We start from the raw sequence: 16029 nt of genomic DNA, 5'->3' as shown, positions 1-16029 counted from the left end.
ACCATCCTCCATACAGTCCCGACTTAGCGACTTTTTTACTTTTCCAAAAATTAAGTATGAACTACATGGTCAAAGGTTCCAGTCCCCAGAAGATGCAGTCAATGTCTTCAAAAATGCAATTTTGAAGGTACTAACAAGCAAGTGGAATATCTGCTTTCAGAATAATTGGTTCCAACGGATGCAAAAAATAATTTCTCTTTGTGGAAAATACTTTGAAAAACAATAAGGTTTGAAAGTTATCTACTGTTTTTTTCTACCTCTGTATGCAAAATATAAAAGACAACCCGTATTATTGTTATGTTAGTGATGACGGTCTCAAATTGATTTCAGCAATGAAGCTATCAGGAGGATGATACTATTTGATAAATACTATTTCTAATATGTTTTTTATCTTACGTATTGGTTTAGGTTTCTTAATGGTCACTTCTTTATTGTTCTTTATTACATCACATTCTAAGGAATCGTTCTCGATGATGTCAGAGTTTCTCTCACTTTCATCGTCCAGCTCGCAAATCTCAACAGTAGTTTCCTCTTCAACGGAAACTTTTAAGTCAACTTCCATTTCTTTTTCTCCTACTTCCCCGTCTGTATCTAATTCTACAGTAGACCGTAGTTGATCAGTGACAGATTCTTCTTGTTGCAATTCTACTTCAGGCTGTAAGATATAAGATATATTAAGCGTATTTATTATGATTCAAAACACTAATTCTCTGTATTGCTTTGAAAAAGAAGTCGAAATTCTTTAATAAATAGGTGTCAATAGATTTGTAATATATCTATATCTAATTAAAAGACTACTTTTATTTATTTTATAGCAGAAAAATATATATATTTGGGACAACTAATATACAGCTCGGGATCTCTACTACCAGAAATCAACAGAATAATTAAGGTAGTATGGAGTACTTATGGAAGAAACTCTTTCATATTCAAATCTAGAATACCATTTTATCTAAGGAAGATAACATTAGACTAATGTGTACCTACTATCAGTAATGACCTCTGCATGCGAAACCTGGACTCCTAAAACGGACATTATAAGGAAACTTCAGGTCGCACAAACGCTCAATGGAATTAAATATGCTGGGAATAACCAAGAGAGACGGTAAAAGCATAAAGTGGATAAGACAAAAGACCCAGGTAATAGATGGTCATCCACAGAGTTAAATCCCTCAAGTGGCAATGGCAGGACACTTGGCAAGAAGGACGGACAACAGATGGACCACAAAAATTACAGCATGGTACCCACGAGGAATTAAGAGACCTAGAAGAAGACTAAACCTGAGATGGGACCATGATATTAGGATAATATTAGCAAGGATAACTTGCGCCCGCATAGCCAACAATAAACAACAATGGGCCCAACTAAAAAGACACAAGGTATCTAAATATGTGAGGGAGGCTACACCATAATTGAAAATGGTTGATTGAGCTGAAAATTATGATGATGATTATGAATTAAAAAATATGAAAAGAATTTACAAAATCTGTAAATTTAAAAAACCCGTTTGTTATATATTGTATTCAGTAAAGTCATGATATTTAAAATAAAAATTCTTTATATTGCAAGTAAATAACATAATTGATGATCTAATCTAAATACATATGATGTATTCGAAATTTCGAAGAACATATGTATTTAGGGGTAAAAATTAGGTAAAAAAGGAAATAGATGAAGGATTGGTAAAGGCAGAGAGGTAATTGATAATGATAATATAATCGAATTATTTTTAACTTACCACATTTGGCTCGAAACGGACAGACTTTTTGTGATTAAGCACATCATTTGGATCACGTCTTGCTTGTTTGATTATTTTTACCCTGTACGGCTCACCCTATAAATAAAAGTGTTTACTATAAGACAGATTTATATTAGAATTATTTAACAAGTATAGTATTACATTTTATCTAATTCTTCAACTGTATTTTTGCAGTTCTAGTTCAACTGTATTTTGGCAGTTATTCGTTAGGCATGATTATTTGTATGATATACAGGATGTTCCAAAAAACATGTGCCATCTCTCCTGGAGAGATTCGTCACGTAAAAATAAGATTTATTTTTCATATCAACATAGGTCCGATTCCGCTTTCTTTTGTAGCTATAGGGTATTAAAGTTTCAAAAATCTTTCGATTTATTATAATTTTTTTCCAAGTACTTCTAGTGATTCAAATGAAAATTTGAGGGTAGAAGTTACTATAAGTGGCACATTTTTTAATGCTAGAAAAGTCGTGTCGATAAATTCATCAGGGACGTGCATATGGGTTATCACTGGAATATTTTTCAAAAAAAAACATGTGCGCCACTAACTTTTTTCTTTTGCTATCAAAATTGTGTAGGCCGTATAATACCAATTAAAAGTTATAATAAAAAAAATAATGGTATTTAAGATAATTACAAAAAAAAAGATTTAACATCCTGTAACTCTAAAACTATGCATATCCATACCCATGTTTATAGGAACTTTTTTGATGAGGAATCAATGAGTACTTATTTAAAATTTTTGCAAGTTAATATATTAATTTTTTTTTAAAGATTGCTATTAGACTTGGATCAAGGCAAACTAATAAAATTGTGTTTATCTCATCAAGGAGGCTGAAATTGACAAAATATCAACTTTTAATCGGCATTAAACTGCTTACACTATTTCGCTAACAAGAGAACAAATGGTCAGTGGCGTACATGTTTTTTTTAGAAAAATATTCCAGTGGTAACCCATATGTACGTCCCTGGTGAATATGTCGACACTTTTTTAGCTCTAAAATATGTCGCATGTATAGTAACTTTTACCTTCAAAATTTCATTCGAAACGCTAAAAGAACTTGGAAGAAAATTATAATAAATCGAAAAAATATTAAGACTTTAACACCCTGTAGCTACGAAACAAAGCAGAATCGAACCTATGTTGATATGAAAAATAAATCCTATTTTTACGTGAGGAATCTGCCCACGAGAAATGGCATATGTTTTTTGAAACGTCCTGATACAAATACCTATATGGAAAGATGGTCTTGTAGTATTATGTAAATTCTTAATCAATTAACTTACTATAATTTTTCTTTCTTCCTCGACTTTCTTTGGTGCGGGCTTTGGGTTTTTTGGTTTAACCAAAAACGTGGACCACCTCTTAGGTTTATTATTGCGCTCGCCCACCAACTTGCTCTCAGTGGTAATCGCGATTTGCTCTTGACTGAAACAGAGTATATAAAAATAAATTATCGAAGGTGAATTATGCGAAGGATGTTCTTACCCGGCCAAGTTTTCCAAATGTTTTGATAACGAGCCAGTATTCAGATCCTTTTTCGAATCTATAACAATTGTAGAAAGTTTATATTGTTTTATTGGGCAGTTTCCGTTTCAAATTGTTTTAAGAGCCCATTTCATTAGTCCGAAAAGTAGCAAAATAAGCGTTCGACAGTTAACGTTTTATGTAAAACTAGGTATTTTTACACTAATGAAGAAGGAAATTAAAAATAAAGGATTATACTATGTCGGTATTGTAGCACATTTTTAGATAACTTCTTTATTTTTAATATTTTGATGATCAAACATAAATAAAATATACCTTATGTTTGGACTAAATTTTCTCGAAAATAAAGAAATAATTTAAAATTCCGTTACAATACCGACAAAGATTGAAGTTTTGTGATTAGAGTGACATATATAGTTTATATGGTTTTGTAACAAATTGCTCACTATTTTATGGCAAATGCTGAAGCTTTGCAAACCTTAATCAAAGCACGTGTGTTTGGAATTTTTGGTGTGGCTTAACACGCCAGAATCGGGCTAAGCCGTAGGCAGATTTCTGAGATATTAGGTATATTTCCTTCGGCCGCACATCCGCTTAAAAAGGATGATTCACGGTACACCGGACCGTACCCGAGCCGGGCACGTTCCGTGCAGTAGACACCGAGCCACGTCCGGGCCTTCTGTATATGCTACACCGAGTGGACAACGGGGATCATGTCCGTGCCGATTATATTCTAGAAATCAGTGTTGCCGCAGTGGGACATTTGTACCAAATTTGATACTTTTAATTCTATTTGGTACAGTGGTACTACATTTTCAAGTCCAGGATGATTTGGTACAATAATTATTTCCCACGCGCACCGAAAATGAATAGATATTTAATAATTATTGTCGTTGATATTGCATTAAACGCGCTTACCGATACCATTCGGAGACAATCCGCATTAATTAACGACGTATTATAAACGTTGTAATGTCTATAGGGTTGCCTATATTAAATAACCCGAAGAAAAAACTTGAAAATTTGCTATTTCTAACATGCTTCTATATTTGCGTTTTTTTTTTAATAAAATTTAAGTTTTCCAAGTATCGTGTGTAGTATTAGAATTACTTTGATTTCTTCAACCTATACATACTTATAATTGGGTTTTCTGAATTTCTATTTCATGTTTTTCGTCTCGATTTGTGTCTTTCTCCAAGAAGTTTTTTTATGTAGAAATTTATGAAGAAATTCACAACGACCAAACCGGTTAAAGTCATTTGCAGATGTACCAAAGTGGTACATTTTTAGTTTATAATGTGGTACGCGCTAAAAGTTGGGTGCGGCAACACTGCTAGAAAACAGTCGCTATAGGCCCGTAGACAAACGAAGTATTTAGCCGCGGCGGCTCATTTATGTTGTATAAATAACATTTGACAATGTTTGGCCGTGCCTTCACCGTCGCACGGCTCCGGCCCGTCACGTTGTACTATGAATCATCCTTAAAGAACACTTGACAATATTTGGCCGTGTCTTCGTTACGGTGTAGCGTGAAGCATCCTTTACCCGACCCCTGAGAGCGACCCGAACAGTACAGCGTAATAGACTCTCTTAAGTTTCAACATACATACAGCAAATAATTTTATTGAAAAATGCAATATTACAGTGTGTCAAAAAAATAGTGTATCTAACTTTAATGGGTGATTCTACAGATAAAAATAAAACAAAAAATCCCTATGAACATATCCTCCCCAAAGAAGTTACAGGCTTCGAAATGTTAAACAAAAATAATATGTTTTGTTTATTTTTAAGAACATTGGTAAACCGTTCATCTTGAAAATTGGTACTCTTGCACACATTTTAATGCCAAAGCGAATGGTGGTCATGGAAAATTCCGTAACAGCCCTGAAAGGATACTTTCAATTAGGGTAGAAAGTACTATTGGTAGTACTTCTTTTATTATAATAAATATAGTAATTTCAATAAATGACATAAAAATCTAGAATTTTTTTACACAAAAAAGGTGCTCTTCGTTTAGTTCGAAACGGTGAACGGTTTTCAAGGTATTTGTGTTTAAAGATTACGATGCATCGATTTTAGTATTAGCGAAATGCTAAAATGGACAGGAATTTTAAATAAATTAATCTTCTAAAAAAAGTATTTAAAATGTTTTAATGGTCTCGCAGATACACGCAGTATTATTTCATATGGCTCTTTCAACGGTAAAATACAAGAGAAAAATAATTTGGGTGTTATTGTTAAAATTTACTGTGGAAAATGCCATATGAAATATAAAACTGCTAATATCTGCGAAACCGTTAAAAATTATAAAATATTCTAAACACAAAAAAAATAATTTTTTAATTCTCCATTTTCTGAAAAAATAATATACAGGGTGTTCCATTTAAAAAAAGGAAGAAAAATTATTTTATAAGTTTGGCGTAGAATTTTGAACAGCCTGTATAATTTACGATTGCCATATTTATAGCAAATAAGTACAGGGTGTCCCACTAAGAAAAGCTCTCGGCTGTATCTCGGAAAGTGTTAGCCGTAGCGGCTGCGGAAAAAAATATTTATAACTAAAGAGGCTATGGCAAATTGCTGGAGATTTTTTTCAAGTTTGTAGAACGACCACTAGGAGGTGCAACTGCAACAAAAAATAAGAAAATGGAGTTTTTACACAATTTTGCCTAGATAAGGTGTACTATAAGTAACAGCTTTATAATCTTCAGTAAATTTTGAATATTTTTTGTTGGAGCCATTTTCCCATATCTACCAAAATAAAGTGGTGGGGGAAGGTAAGATCTGTTTTTATTTGAATATTAATAACTCTGGACTGGATGGTCGGAATTCAACAAGCGAGAGATCGTTTAAAAGAGCGTTTCTTACTCTATATTGTACCATATAAACAATAATAATAAGCTTTTGAACGTAGATGCTAGGGGGCGTTGTCTTGCAATTTAACAACACTGCGCGTTTTTCTCAAAAAAATTAAATACGATAGTATATGTAATTTTAGCTGATATTAAACAGTAGTAAAAGCTTAAAAAGTCAGCGAAACCCGCATTTTGATATCTTCTTTCAAACCGAAGATATATACCATAAAATAAGCCCTTAACTACCTTATTTTTACAACACGGTATCAGTAGTAAATCTAATAACAATTTGACGTTTATACTATTACGCGAAAAGCAACTTTTTTCCAAAGCCTACCATGACTTCACTGAATCATCGTTTCTTGTTCACTATTATTAATATCTTAATTATTAGATATTAATGCATCTGGTATTATGGTATTCTGGTATTTCATCGATTTTAAAATAAACTAACTGTTTCTATCTTATTTTTTTGTTAGAATGGGCCTAAACAAGAGGGCTACTGAGATACTGTATTGTAAAAATAAGGTAATTAAGGGCTTATTTTTTGGTATTTATTATAATTTTGCTAATATCATCGGTTTGAAACAAGATATTATATCAAGATGCGGTTTTTGCTGACTTTTTAAGTTTTTACTACTCTTTACTATCAGCTAAAATAACACATACGTTTGTTAAATTGTAAGAAAGCGCCCCCTAGCGTCTACCTTCAAAACCTTATTATTATTATTTTTATGATATAATATAGAGTAAGAAACGCTCTTTTAAACGAGCCTTCGTTTGTTGGATTCTGATCTTCCAGTCCGGAGTTATTAACATTTAAATAGAGATAGATCTAACCTTCCCCCACCACTTTATTTTAGCAGATAGAGGAAAATGGTTCTTACAAAAAAAATCAAAAATTTACTGAAGATTATGAAGCTACTATTTATAGTACCCATCATCTATGCAAAATTCTGCAAAAAAACTATTTTCTTATTTTTCATAGCAGTAGCGCCACCTAGCGGCCGTTTTTCAAACTTGAAAATCATTTCCAGCAATTTCTCATAGGCCCTTTAGTTGTAAATATTTTTTTCCGTAAGCCCTACGGCTAATACTTTCCGAGATACAGCCGAGAGCTATTCTTAGTGGGACACCCGGTACATACCATCTAAAATAAATACCTAATATAATTTTGATTTCAGGACAGTCGTCCTTGTAACAATTTTTTTAAGAAAGCCTAAAAAATATAGATTTTTTATTTATTTATTAATATCTCTGAAGCTAGCGAAATATATTTACTTCTATCTTAGTTTACAGGGTGTTCCGTTAAAAAATCATACCGATCCACTCACACTTTTTTGAACCATCCTATAGAAGTTAAAATGTTTTCCTGAAACACATCCTCGTACATACTTTAGGTGTGCACTTAAACAAAATTTTCAAGTTTTTTATTCTAGGAGTTACAGATGCCCGACTATTGCCGGACCCTGTATATTGTAATGTTGAAGATGAAGGGTCGTTGAAGAAGCCGTAACACTTCCGTATATCGTATCTATACTTAATTAAATTACTGATTGGGCAGGACAACTTACCAGATTTATATGCTATGTTGAGGTTGTCCAATATACTTTCTATCTCACTGTTGTCTTCATCTTCCTTTAACCAATTTAATTAATTAGAAAGTAATACTTAACTCCGGTAATTTATTTCTTATTTTGTAGGTTTTACATATTTTTTTGTTTTATTAGATATATAATACTTACATTGATAATCGGTATATCATCGAACAACCCCCTACAAAGTATTATAAATTATTAAGTTTTAGTATTTAATATAATGTAGGTATCGTAAATAGTAACATCATGAATAATTTACCGTCTGATACCCAGACTAAGCTGACATCCAGCTTGATGAAGGAGATCATGTGTTTGGACGTGAGTTAATCCTGTTGTTGAATCGTCGTTTATCCGAACTATAACGTCGCCTACCATCATCCCAGCATTTTCAGCTAGACTATCCGGATTCACCTTTAACAAAACAAGAAAGAATAGTTAATATTGTTATAGGCTTGGTGCATTTCAACGATACTTTAAAATTCCGACAACAGCTCTCGGTACTACACCCGTCTGTTTTGATCGCATTGAAATAATATTGAAATTGTGGCTATGTCATAATATTTAAGTAGGTATATTGCTTCAAAGACTTCGTGGACCTGCAGAAGGCATACGACAGCGTTCCCCTTGTGAGACTTTGGGAAGCTATGGAAAAAACCAATATAAATGTAGAACTAATAAAAGCAGTGAAATCATTATATAAACAAACAAAAACTAGAATAAAAGTCGGCAAAAAGTTAACAACAAGATTTAATGGAACCAAAGGTCTGAAACAAGGGTGCTGTATTTCACCAACACTGTTCAAGATATATCTCGAACAAGTTCTCAAAGGTTGGAAGCAAAAATGTAGAAATATGGGAGTACCCATAGGGGATAACATGCTCTACACACTTTGTTTCGCGGACGATCAGGTGATCATAGCACAAAATTACGATGACATAAATTATATGGCACGTAAGCTTATAGAAAAATATCAGAAATGGGGACTCGAGATCGATACTAACAAAACAGAATATATGTGTATCGGAGGAGAACAACAAGATCTAATACTAGAAGAAGGGAAGAAAATTAGGTGCTGCACAAAATACAAATATTTGGATATGCAAATCAAAAATGATGGACTGTTGGATACAGCAATTAAAGAACGAAACCAACTTGGAAGGAATGCTATCACGGTATTGAATGGGATACTGTGGGACAGAAGCATAAACAACAAGAACAAAACTTTAATATACAATACCATCATAAAGAGTATAACCACGTACAGCTGTGAAGTCTGGCCAATTAAGGAAACAACAAAACGAATGCTGGAAGCTGCAGAGATGGATTTTTGGAAAAGATCAGCAGGCAAATCAAGACTCGAGCGAATAACTAATGAACGCATAAGAGAGATTACGGAAGTTAAACATACGATAGTGGACGACATAAAGAACAGTCAACTCATATGGTACGGGCATGTCCAAAGAATGGCAGAAATAAGAATCCCAAAGCAAATTATAAACTGGAAACTTGCAGGAAGAACAAAACCGGGTAGACCGAGAAGAAGTTGGCAGGAAGGGATTGACATATGGAGAAAAGATCTCTCGGAGACGGTGCATGGAACTAAAGTCGTCATCGTTCTTGAAAAAAAAATTTAGTGGCAAGAGAATTTATTTTAGCGTAAAAGAAAATATTTTGCCTGAAGAAAAACTCTCTTAACTCAAGAAAACTGGTTCTCTTGAAAAATTTGAAAATTTCTCTTGAATCTATTTTCATTCAACCAAGTGCAAGTTACTTTGTTTTAAGATAATAAGAAAAATACGCTAGGAAGTACTTCATTCAAGAAACATGGCCATTTTTCCAATAGCTAAATACTCTTTTGATGAAAAATAATAACGTCACGCAAAGACGATGACGAAGGACGGTATACAATCAGTCGGCAGTCCGATCAGTCGTACGTCGCATTTCATAGGTCGCACATCATAGTACGCACGCATTTTGTTGCTTGGAATTTTCCACTTGGAATTTAGCATAATTTGCTTTTTAAACGCATATCGTATTACAAATTAGTGATCGTTATTAACATGCATTTGTCATTTTTATGGACAAATTTTAGGATATATTGATTCTTTAAAGGAGTTTCTCAAAAAATGGAAATTACAGCATTTATTTGCAATATTTGAAGGTAAGAGAAGGTAAGAGAAGTTACATAATGCACCTGTTTAGATAATGCATGCGTGACTATAGATAGAATAAGAATATAGGTATCAATTTTTTTATGCAAATAATTACAAACATTTTAGAATTTTAAGTCGTATTAAAAAATTCAAAATGTAACCAAAGCTTATAATTTTAATAATTTATTTGCTTTACTTTGATTAATCCTGATGTAACATTTTTTTGTAATTTGTAGAGTGATGAACCACACCAAAAATACCAAGGAGTGAAGAAGCAAAAAAATAACTGCTATCGAGAAAATAATATCACTTTACTTACTACTCTGTAGTAAGTAAAGACCAAGAAAACCTAAATTTATCAGACGCGATATCCTCGAAACTGTTTATAGCAACACTAGAAAAATGTTCCGTCAATTAGACTGGACCAACGAAAGTTTAAAAATAGATGGAAAATATCTTAATCATCTAAGATTTGCTGATGACATAGTCCTAATTGCCAATAGTTCTGAAGAACTATAAGCACAAATTAACGAACTAAATACAGCCAGCAATAAAGTAGGTTTCAAAATAAATTTAGCAAAAACTAAAGTAATGTACAACGAACTAATAGACAGAAAAGACATTCTCATAAATAACACAACACTGAAAATGGTAGAAGAATATACAGGATGTTCCAAACAACATGTGTCATCTCTCGTGGGGAGAATCCTCACGTAAAAATAAGATTTATTTTTCGTATCAACATACTGTTTGACCAGCGGATCTGAAGCTACGGAAGCCACGTTTATCTATAAAATTGCAAAATTGCCAGACATGAACTATAAATTTAATATATTTTTATTATACATATATAATGTGTTTAGCATATATTCTGACGTATATTACTAAGGAATTTTAACGTAGTTCATATTGGTCGATATGTTTTATTTAATAACTTATTTCTTTCATTCTGTATAATCTGCCTTTTATGAAAGTTGAAGATTTTTCAACGATATCATTGGCAAACCGGCATCGCCAAACCGCATGGCCGCCTATTCATCGAACATGATTGGCGAAGTACGTCACAGGATTTGTTACCACGCGGTTGCCATGGCTTTTACGCCTTTCCTATTCGCTTGCTTTATCCCCAACTTCACGGTCTCTTCTGAAAAGAGTAGGAATATTGAATACTATTGAAATATCCAGTGGCGGTGTCATTTTTTTGATCATTATTACTTTATTTCATTATTTTATACCGGTTATCCTAAACTTTATTCCTATATTTTTAGTATATTTGATAGTTAAGTTGTGTTTTATTGTTTTGTTATCTTGTTATAATGTTTTTCGTTCGTAGTTTTTAATTATTAATATCAAGTTTGATCGTATATTTGTGTTTTAAAACGAATAAATTTGTTAAGGGTAAGACGCTACATAGTCAGACAAGAGAAATAATAGCTAATTTATATAGGTAAGTTAATAATAACGTGGATGAAATCTCATTTGGTGTATTTCCTTGTGTTCATAATAGGGTTTGCGATGAAGAAGCTACAGAGAGTTCGCTTGAGTTGCCGCTTAAACGTAAACTTGAGCGGATATTTCTTTATACCGGAGTTAGCGTATCGGCTATAAAAAAATTCACACAGAAGATAAAAAAAAGGCTGAAAACTAACCCCGATAAAATGATATCCTCTCTGGAAAGAAACGACCACGTGAGACTGCTGTCGAAAAGCTCAACGACTTTTTCGAAGTGGTCAGGAATTTGATAAATAGATTTTATCTCGAATTCAAACTCGTCCCCACAATTAGAAAGCTTTTGCAAAAATTGCAGGAAGAATCGAATTTTCCTTTTGCAGGGAAACGCTTAGGGGGTTATTAAAATCAAATGAATTTTTTTGGCGTAAATGTTAAAATAACAGATAAATATTAATGGAGCGGCCCATTATATTGCAGAGAGAGATATAAATATATATACGCGAAATTCGAAAATATAGCCAAGTATTATCTATTTGGATGAAACATATTGGTAGACAATGACCTAACCTTTAAAAACTGCTGGCGGAGCGATACCATATCTGGTGTAATAGGCAATATTGGATCTACTGGTGAGTAAAATTATGTTTTGTTTGCGCTTCCAAAGTTAACTATTTTCAAGATTTTGTTTTGCTGGAAATAGTTATATCTAAAATTATGTATTAAGTATAGAAAAAAATATAGTTAGTACAGATATATAAATAAATATACCTCAAGACTCAGTCTTGATCATCTGCTGATGGCAGACATGGTTAGCGAAACGTGCGTCCAGTGTAAAATTAAAAGTGTTTTGGTGTATTGTACTGATTTAGTGTTTTATTTTGCTGTGTAACACTAAAGGTTCTAACCCCCACCTGTAATTATTTCTTTCTATTATATTAACAACACAATAATAAAATGATTCAAAATATTTAAGGGAGCTTAAATAAAAGCTTTTAGTGTTTATCTGCTAACTCAACAGTAACGATTCAAACAGCATAAAGTTTTTTGAAAAAAATTATTAATCTGAGTATTATATTTATGATACACATTATTTTCATATAACACCGTACGCCCATGCCTATTTTATGAATGAAATTGGGCGTGTGTTGTTTACAACTGCGTTCCCCTGCCGATACCCCATAGCTACAGATCCGTTGGTCACACTATAGGTCCGATTCTGCTTTGTTTCGTAGCTACAGGGTCTTAAAGTCTTAATAATTTTTCGATTTATTATAACTTTCTTCCGCAAGTACTTTTACTGATTCAAATGAAATTTGAGGGTAAAAGTTACTATAAGTGCTACATATTATATTATTATGCTAAAAAACTGTCGATAAATTAATCATGGAATCTGGAATACCTACCTACCTATTTTTCAAAAAAAAACATGTGCGCCACTGACTTTTTTATTTTGATATCAAAATTCTGTATGCCGTTTAATGCTAATTAAAAATTATCTCTAGATATTTTGTCGAATTCGGCCTCCTTCATGAGATAAACGCGATTTATATGAGATATCACAATTAATAAAACTAAAATTGAAATAAAATTAATAAATTACATATTTTATCTAATTTATTATTAAATATTATTACTATAAGTCCAACCTACAGCAATTTCAAATAAAAAAATAATGGTATTTAAGATAATTACAAAAAAACCTAATTTTAAAAAGTTTTAACATCCTGTAACTCTAAAACTATGCATTTCCATATCCATGTTTATAGGAACTTTTTTTCATATTTTTTGATGAGGAATGAGTACTTGTTAAAAACTTTCGCAAGTTAATGATATTCATTTTTTAAAGCTTGCAATTAGCCTTGTATCCAAACAAATTAATAAAATTGCGTTTATCTCATCAAGGAGGCCGAACTCGACAAAATATCAAGAGACAACTTTTAATCGACATTAAACGACTTACAATATTTCTCTAACAATAGAAAAAAATGTAAGTAGCGTACATGATTTTTTTAGAAAAATATTCCATTGATAACCCATATGCACATCCCTGGTGAATATGGCAACACTTTTTTAGTATTAAAATATGTCTCATTTATATATATATATATATATATATATATATAGTAACTTTTTCACTCAAAATTTCATTGGAATCGCTAAAAGTACTTGAAAGAAAATGAGAACAAACCGAAAAAAATTACTTTAACACCCTGTAGCCACGAAACAAAGCAGAATCGGATATGTTGATATGAAAAATAAATTTTATTTTTACGTGAGGAATCTCCCCACGAGAGATGGCAGATGTTTTTTGAAACACGCTGTATATATGTTTATTTAGGACAACTAAATAATATTAACCCTGTTGTAGAGATACTACAATATGGTACTAGTATTAAGATACTAAAATGGCTAGTCAAAAAATACACACTAACATTACAAAAGTTTTCAGTTGCAATACATCAGGAACCAAGTTTAAATCATCCAAAGATTCACAACTGCAAATAGTAATCAGTATCTATAAAAAACTTGATATGCATAAATTTTATGAGTTTTTATAACTTATCGAAACAGGTTGTCAAATAAGTGTTACATTAATTGAAGATATGAGTGGATAGTGTCATGTCGCTTTTTTAAATTTTCGAGTAAATGGACAAAACACGTGTAAAAATTATTGATGGTGTATGTGACATGATACCTTTATCACCGAGGATATTCTTTGTGGTATTTATGTTTGATATTTAGAGTCTATTGGAGGATAGATCTGTCAAAGGGATGTTGAAATTCTGAATAAAACTGATTTAAAAAAAAAATGCGACATGGCACTTTTATCAACTCATGTCTTCAATTGTTACCTTAACAACCACTAGCGGCTGGTTGAATTCGGCACCACCAACCAGCCTAAATCCCCAAGAAGTGCCAGTGTCCGATTTGAAGAGTTTCAACTCTATCGCCATCGCAAAAAAAGTTCTAGAAGACGCACTAGTGCGCGCACTATGTTTGAGTCACACTTTTGTTTCGAGTTCGATACTGCGATAAAATTATTTGGCTACAATTAAATTCACCCAACGATTGACACACATTGGCGACACAGTGATATATAATATCGGTTATTTTTAACTCTTAATTTTCTAGCCGTACTACTAATTGAAACATCTTCACAGAAGAAAAGCGAACCAATATTTTCAAACTTTCTCGAATTAATAAATTTTCTTAACTCTTAACAGCGACAATAGAACCGTGATAACCTTATATCTGCGAGTTTGAATTTTTAGGAGTTGCGATTTGCGATATTGTTGCGAATGTAATTTTGTGGTCTATTGAAGCATTTTATAGTAAACTGCAATTTAATTTTCTCTCTGATATTATTTATATATAGAGGAGATCAATGACTAAAGAATCCAAAGACAAATAACACCCGAGAGCAAATTATGACGATGCCATCAAACAGTGCCGTAGCACATATTTTTCTTAACCTAGCTGTTTCAAGCAATATTTATATTTTTTGATAATTGTTTTGACTACGCCTATGGTGTACCATCCTAATTAATTACGAAAAAAACGTATTAAAATGTTAACAAAAGGTACAAAACTAGTATCGACGTATAGCACATATCAAGTACATATAGATATTAACTGAAATTGAAGAATAATTATCGAATTCAATAAGAAAACGCTAAAAAGTTGGAGTGGACTGTTTATTTACTTATGAAACGTAACTCCCGGCTCTTTCTTATCGCTGCTGCTTTTACACTTGAAAGCTGAACAACTAATCACCATTATAATAAAGTTTATACAAAGTTTACTACACACAAACTATTAAAATCGCTAAAATTGTCCCTGGTGACCAAATGATGACTCATTGTTTGCCACCAAAACAAAAAGCCACGATCATAATATACCGGGTGTTTCTCAAGAATTATAACTTTTCCTAAAACTTGGAAAATAAGTTGGTTATAATAATGGTTTTATAATTCGGAAACTCTCTATTTATTTATCTAGTAATGCTAAAACACTCTATTTGAAAGTCGATTAGAGAAAATAGTATGATTCATTGGCAAGTAATGTAAATATTTACGATCCGGTAAAATTGTGATGTAAGAGGAGGCTTAGCTAGCCGGAGGCGAATCAGTAGTTGATAGGCCGGCCGGCTGTTGTGTTGTGTTTTGTAATAGAGCAGACATTTGGGGGTTGAAAGTATTTTGACTATAAACGTTGCATGTACTGTAAGGCAACGGGTCGTTTGACCATGAGAAGAAAACCTCTTGTGACGTCTTGCCTTTGAGGTTGGTCTTGAGAGTTTGAGGTCTCCCTTGTCTTCTCGATTGACACGATGCGGCGTTGGGGTAGTGAGGTACCCCAATTAGCCTATTCGATTGGGATGCGAATCTGTTTAGCGGCAGATTTGCGTCTGGAGGAAGCCCCTATACTATTTCAGGTGACACTAGCTAGTTGTTGAAGATTATTAATCAATAGATCCGAATAATATTTGAATTAGATGGAAGATATGGAATGGGATATATTGAAAAGAATATCAGTGAGGTCAGTGGCTAGGGGGCGGAGTACCCCCGGGTGAGTCTTACTATTTAACTATCAATTTTATCCAGATCAGTAAATGTTTGTTTTGTTATTTTCATGTACAATGAGAGAGTGCTTGCCAATGACCAACTAAATGGATATTTGAGGTGAATTTGCATTGTGAGACCCGGTTGAGTAAGCCCCAAA

At 32.7% G+C, this 16029-nt stretch overlaps 1 protein-coding gene across 6 annotated transcripts in view; it reads right to left on the bottom strand.

Annotated features, from left to right (window-relative positions):
• The window catches only part of LOC115877483 (uncharacterized protein PFB0765w), a 32716-nt gene extending 18110 nt beyond the window's left edge, over positions 1-14606 (bottom strand). For 4 of the 6 annotated variants that reach the window (XM_030893654.1, XM_030893655.1, XM_030893659.1 and 1 more), the window contains exons 1-8: positions 14160-14604; positions 7962-8113; positions 7850-7880; positions 7679-7742; positions 3250-3307; positions 3048-3189; positions 1740-1835; positions 397-655 (exon numbers count right to left, since the gene is read on the bottom strand). In XM_030893654.1, coding sequence (XP_030749514.1) covers positions 397-655; positions 1740-1835; positions 3048-3189; positions 3250-3307; positions 7679-7742; positions 7850-7880; positions 7962-8113; positions 14160-14261 — 904 coding nt within the window. In that variant the 5' untranslated portion in view covers positions 14262-14604. Of the gene's footprint in view, positions 1-396; positions 656-1739; positions 1836-3047; positions 3190-3249; positions 3308-7678; positions 7743-7849; positions 7881-7961; positions 8114-14159 lie in introns of all 6 variants that reach the window. The other 2 variants (XM_030893657.1, XM_030893656.1) reach the window with 2 other exon arrangements.
• Positions 14607-16029: the final 1423 nt, after the last annotated feature.

This window comes from Sitophilus oryzae, unplaced genomic scaffold, assembly GCF_002938485.1.
Source record: "Sitophilus oryzae breed Bouriz unplaced genomic scaffold, Soryzae_2.0 scaffold_1494_pilon_pilon, whole genome shotgun sequence".
Lineage (NCBI taxonomy): Eukaryota > Metazoa > Arthropoda > Insecta > Coleoptera > Curculionidae > Sitophilus > Sitophilus oryzae.
This window is presented reverse-complemented; position numbering and strand designations above follow the sequence as displayed.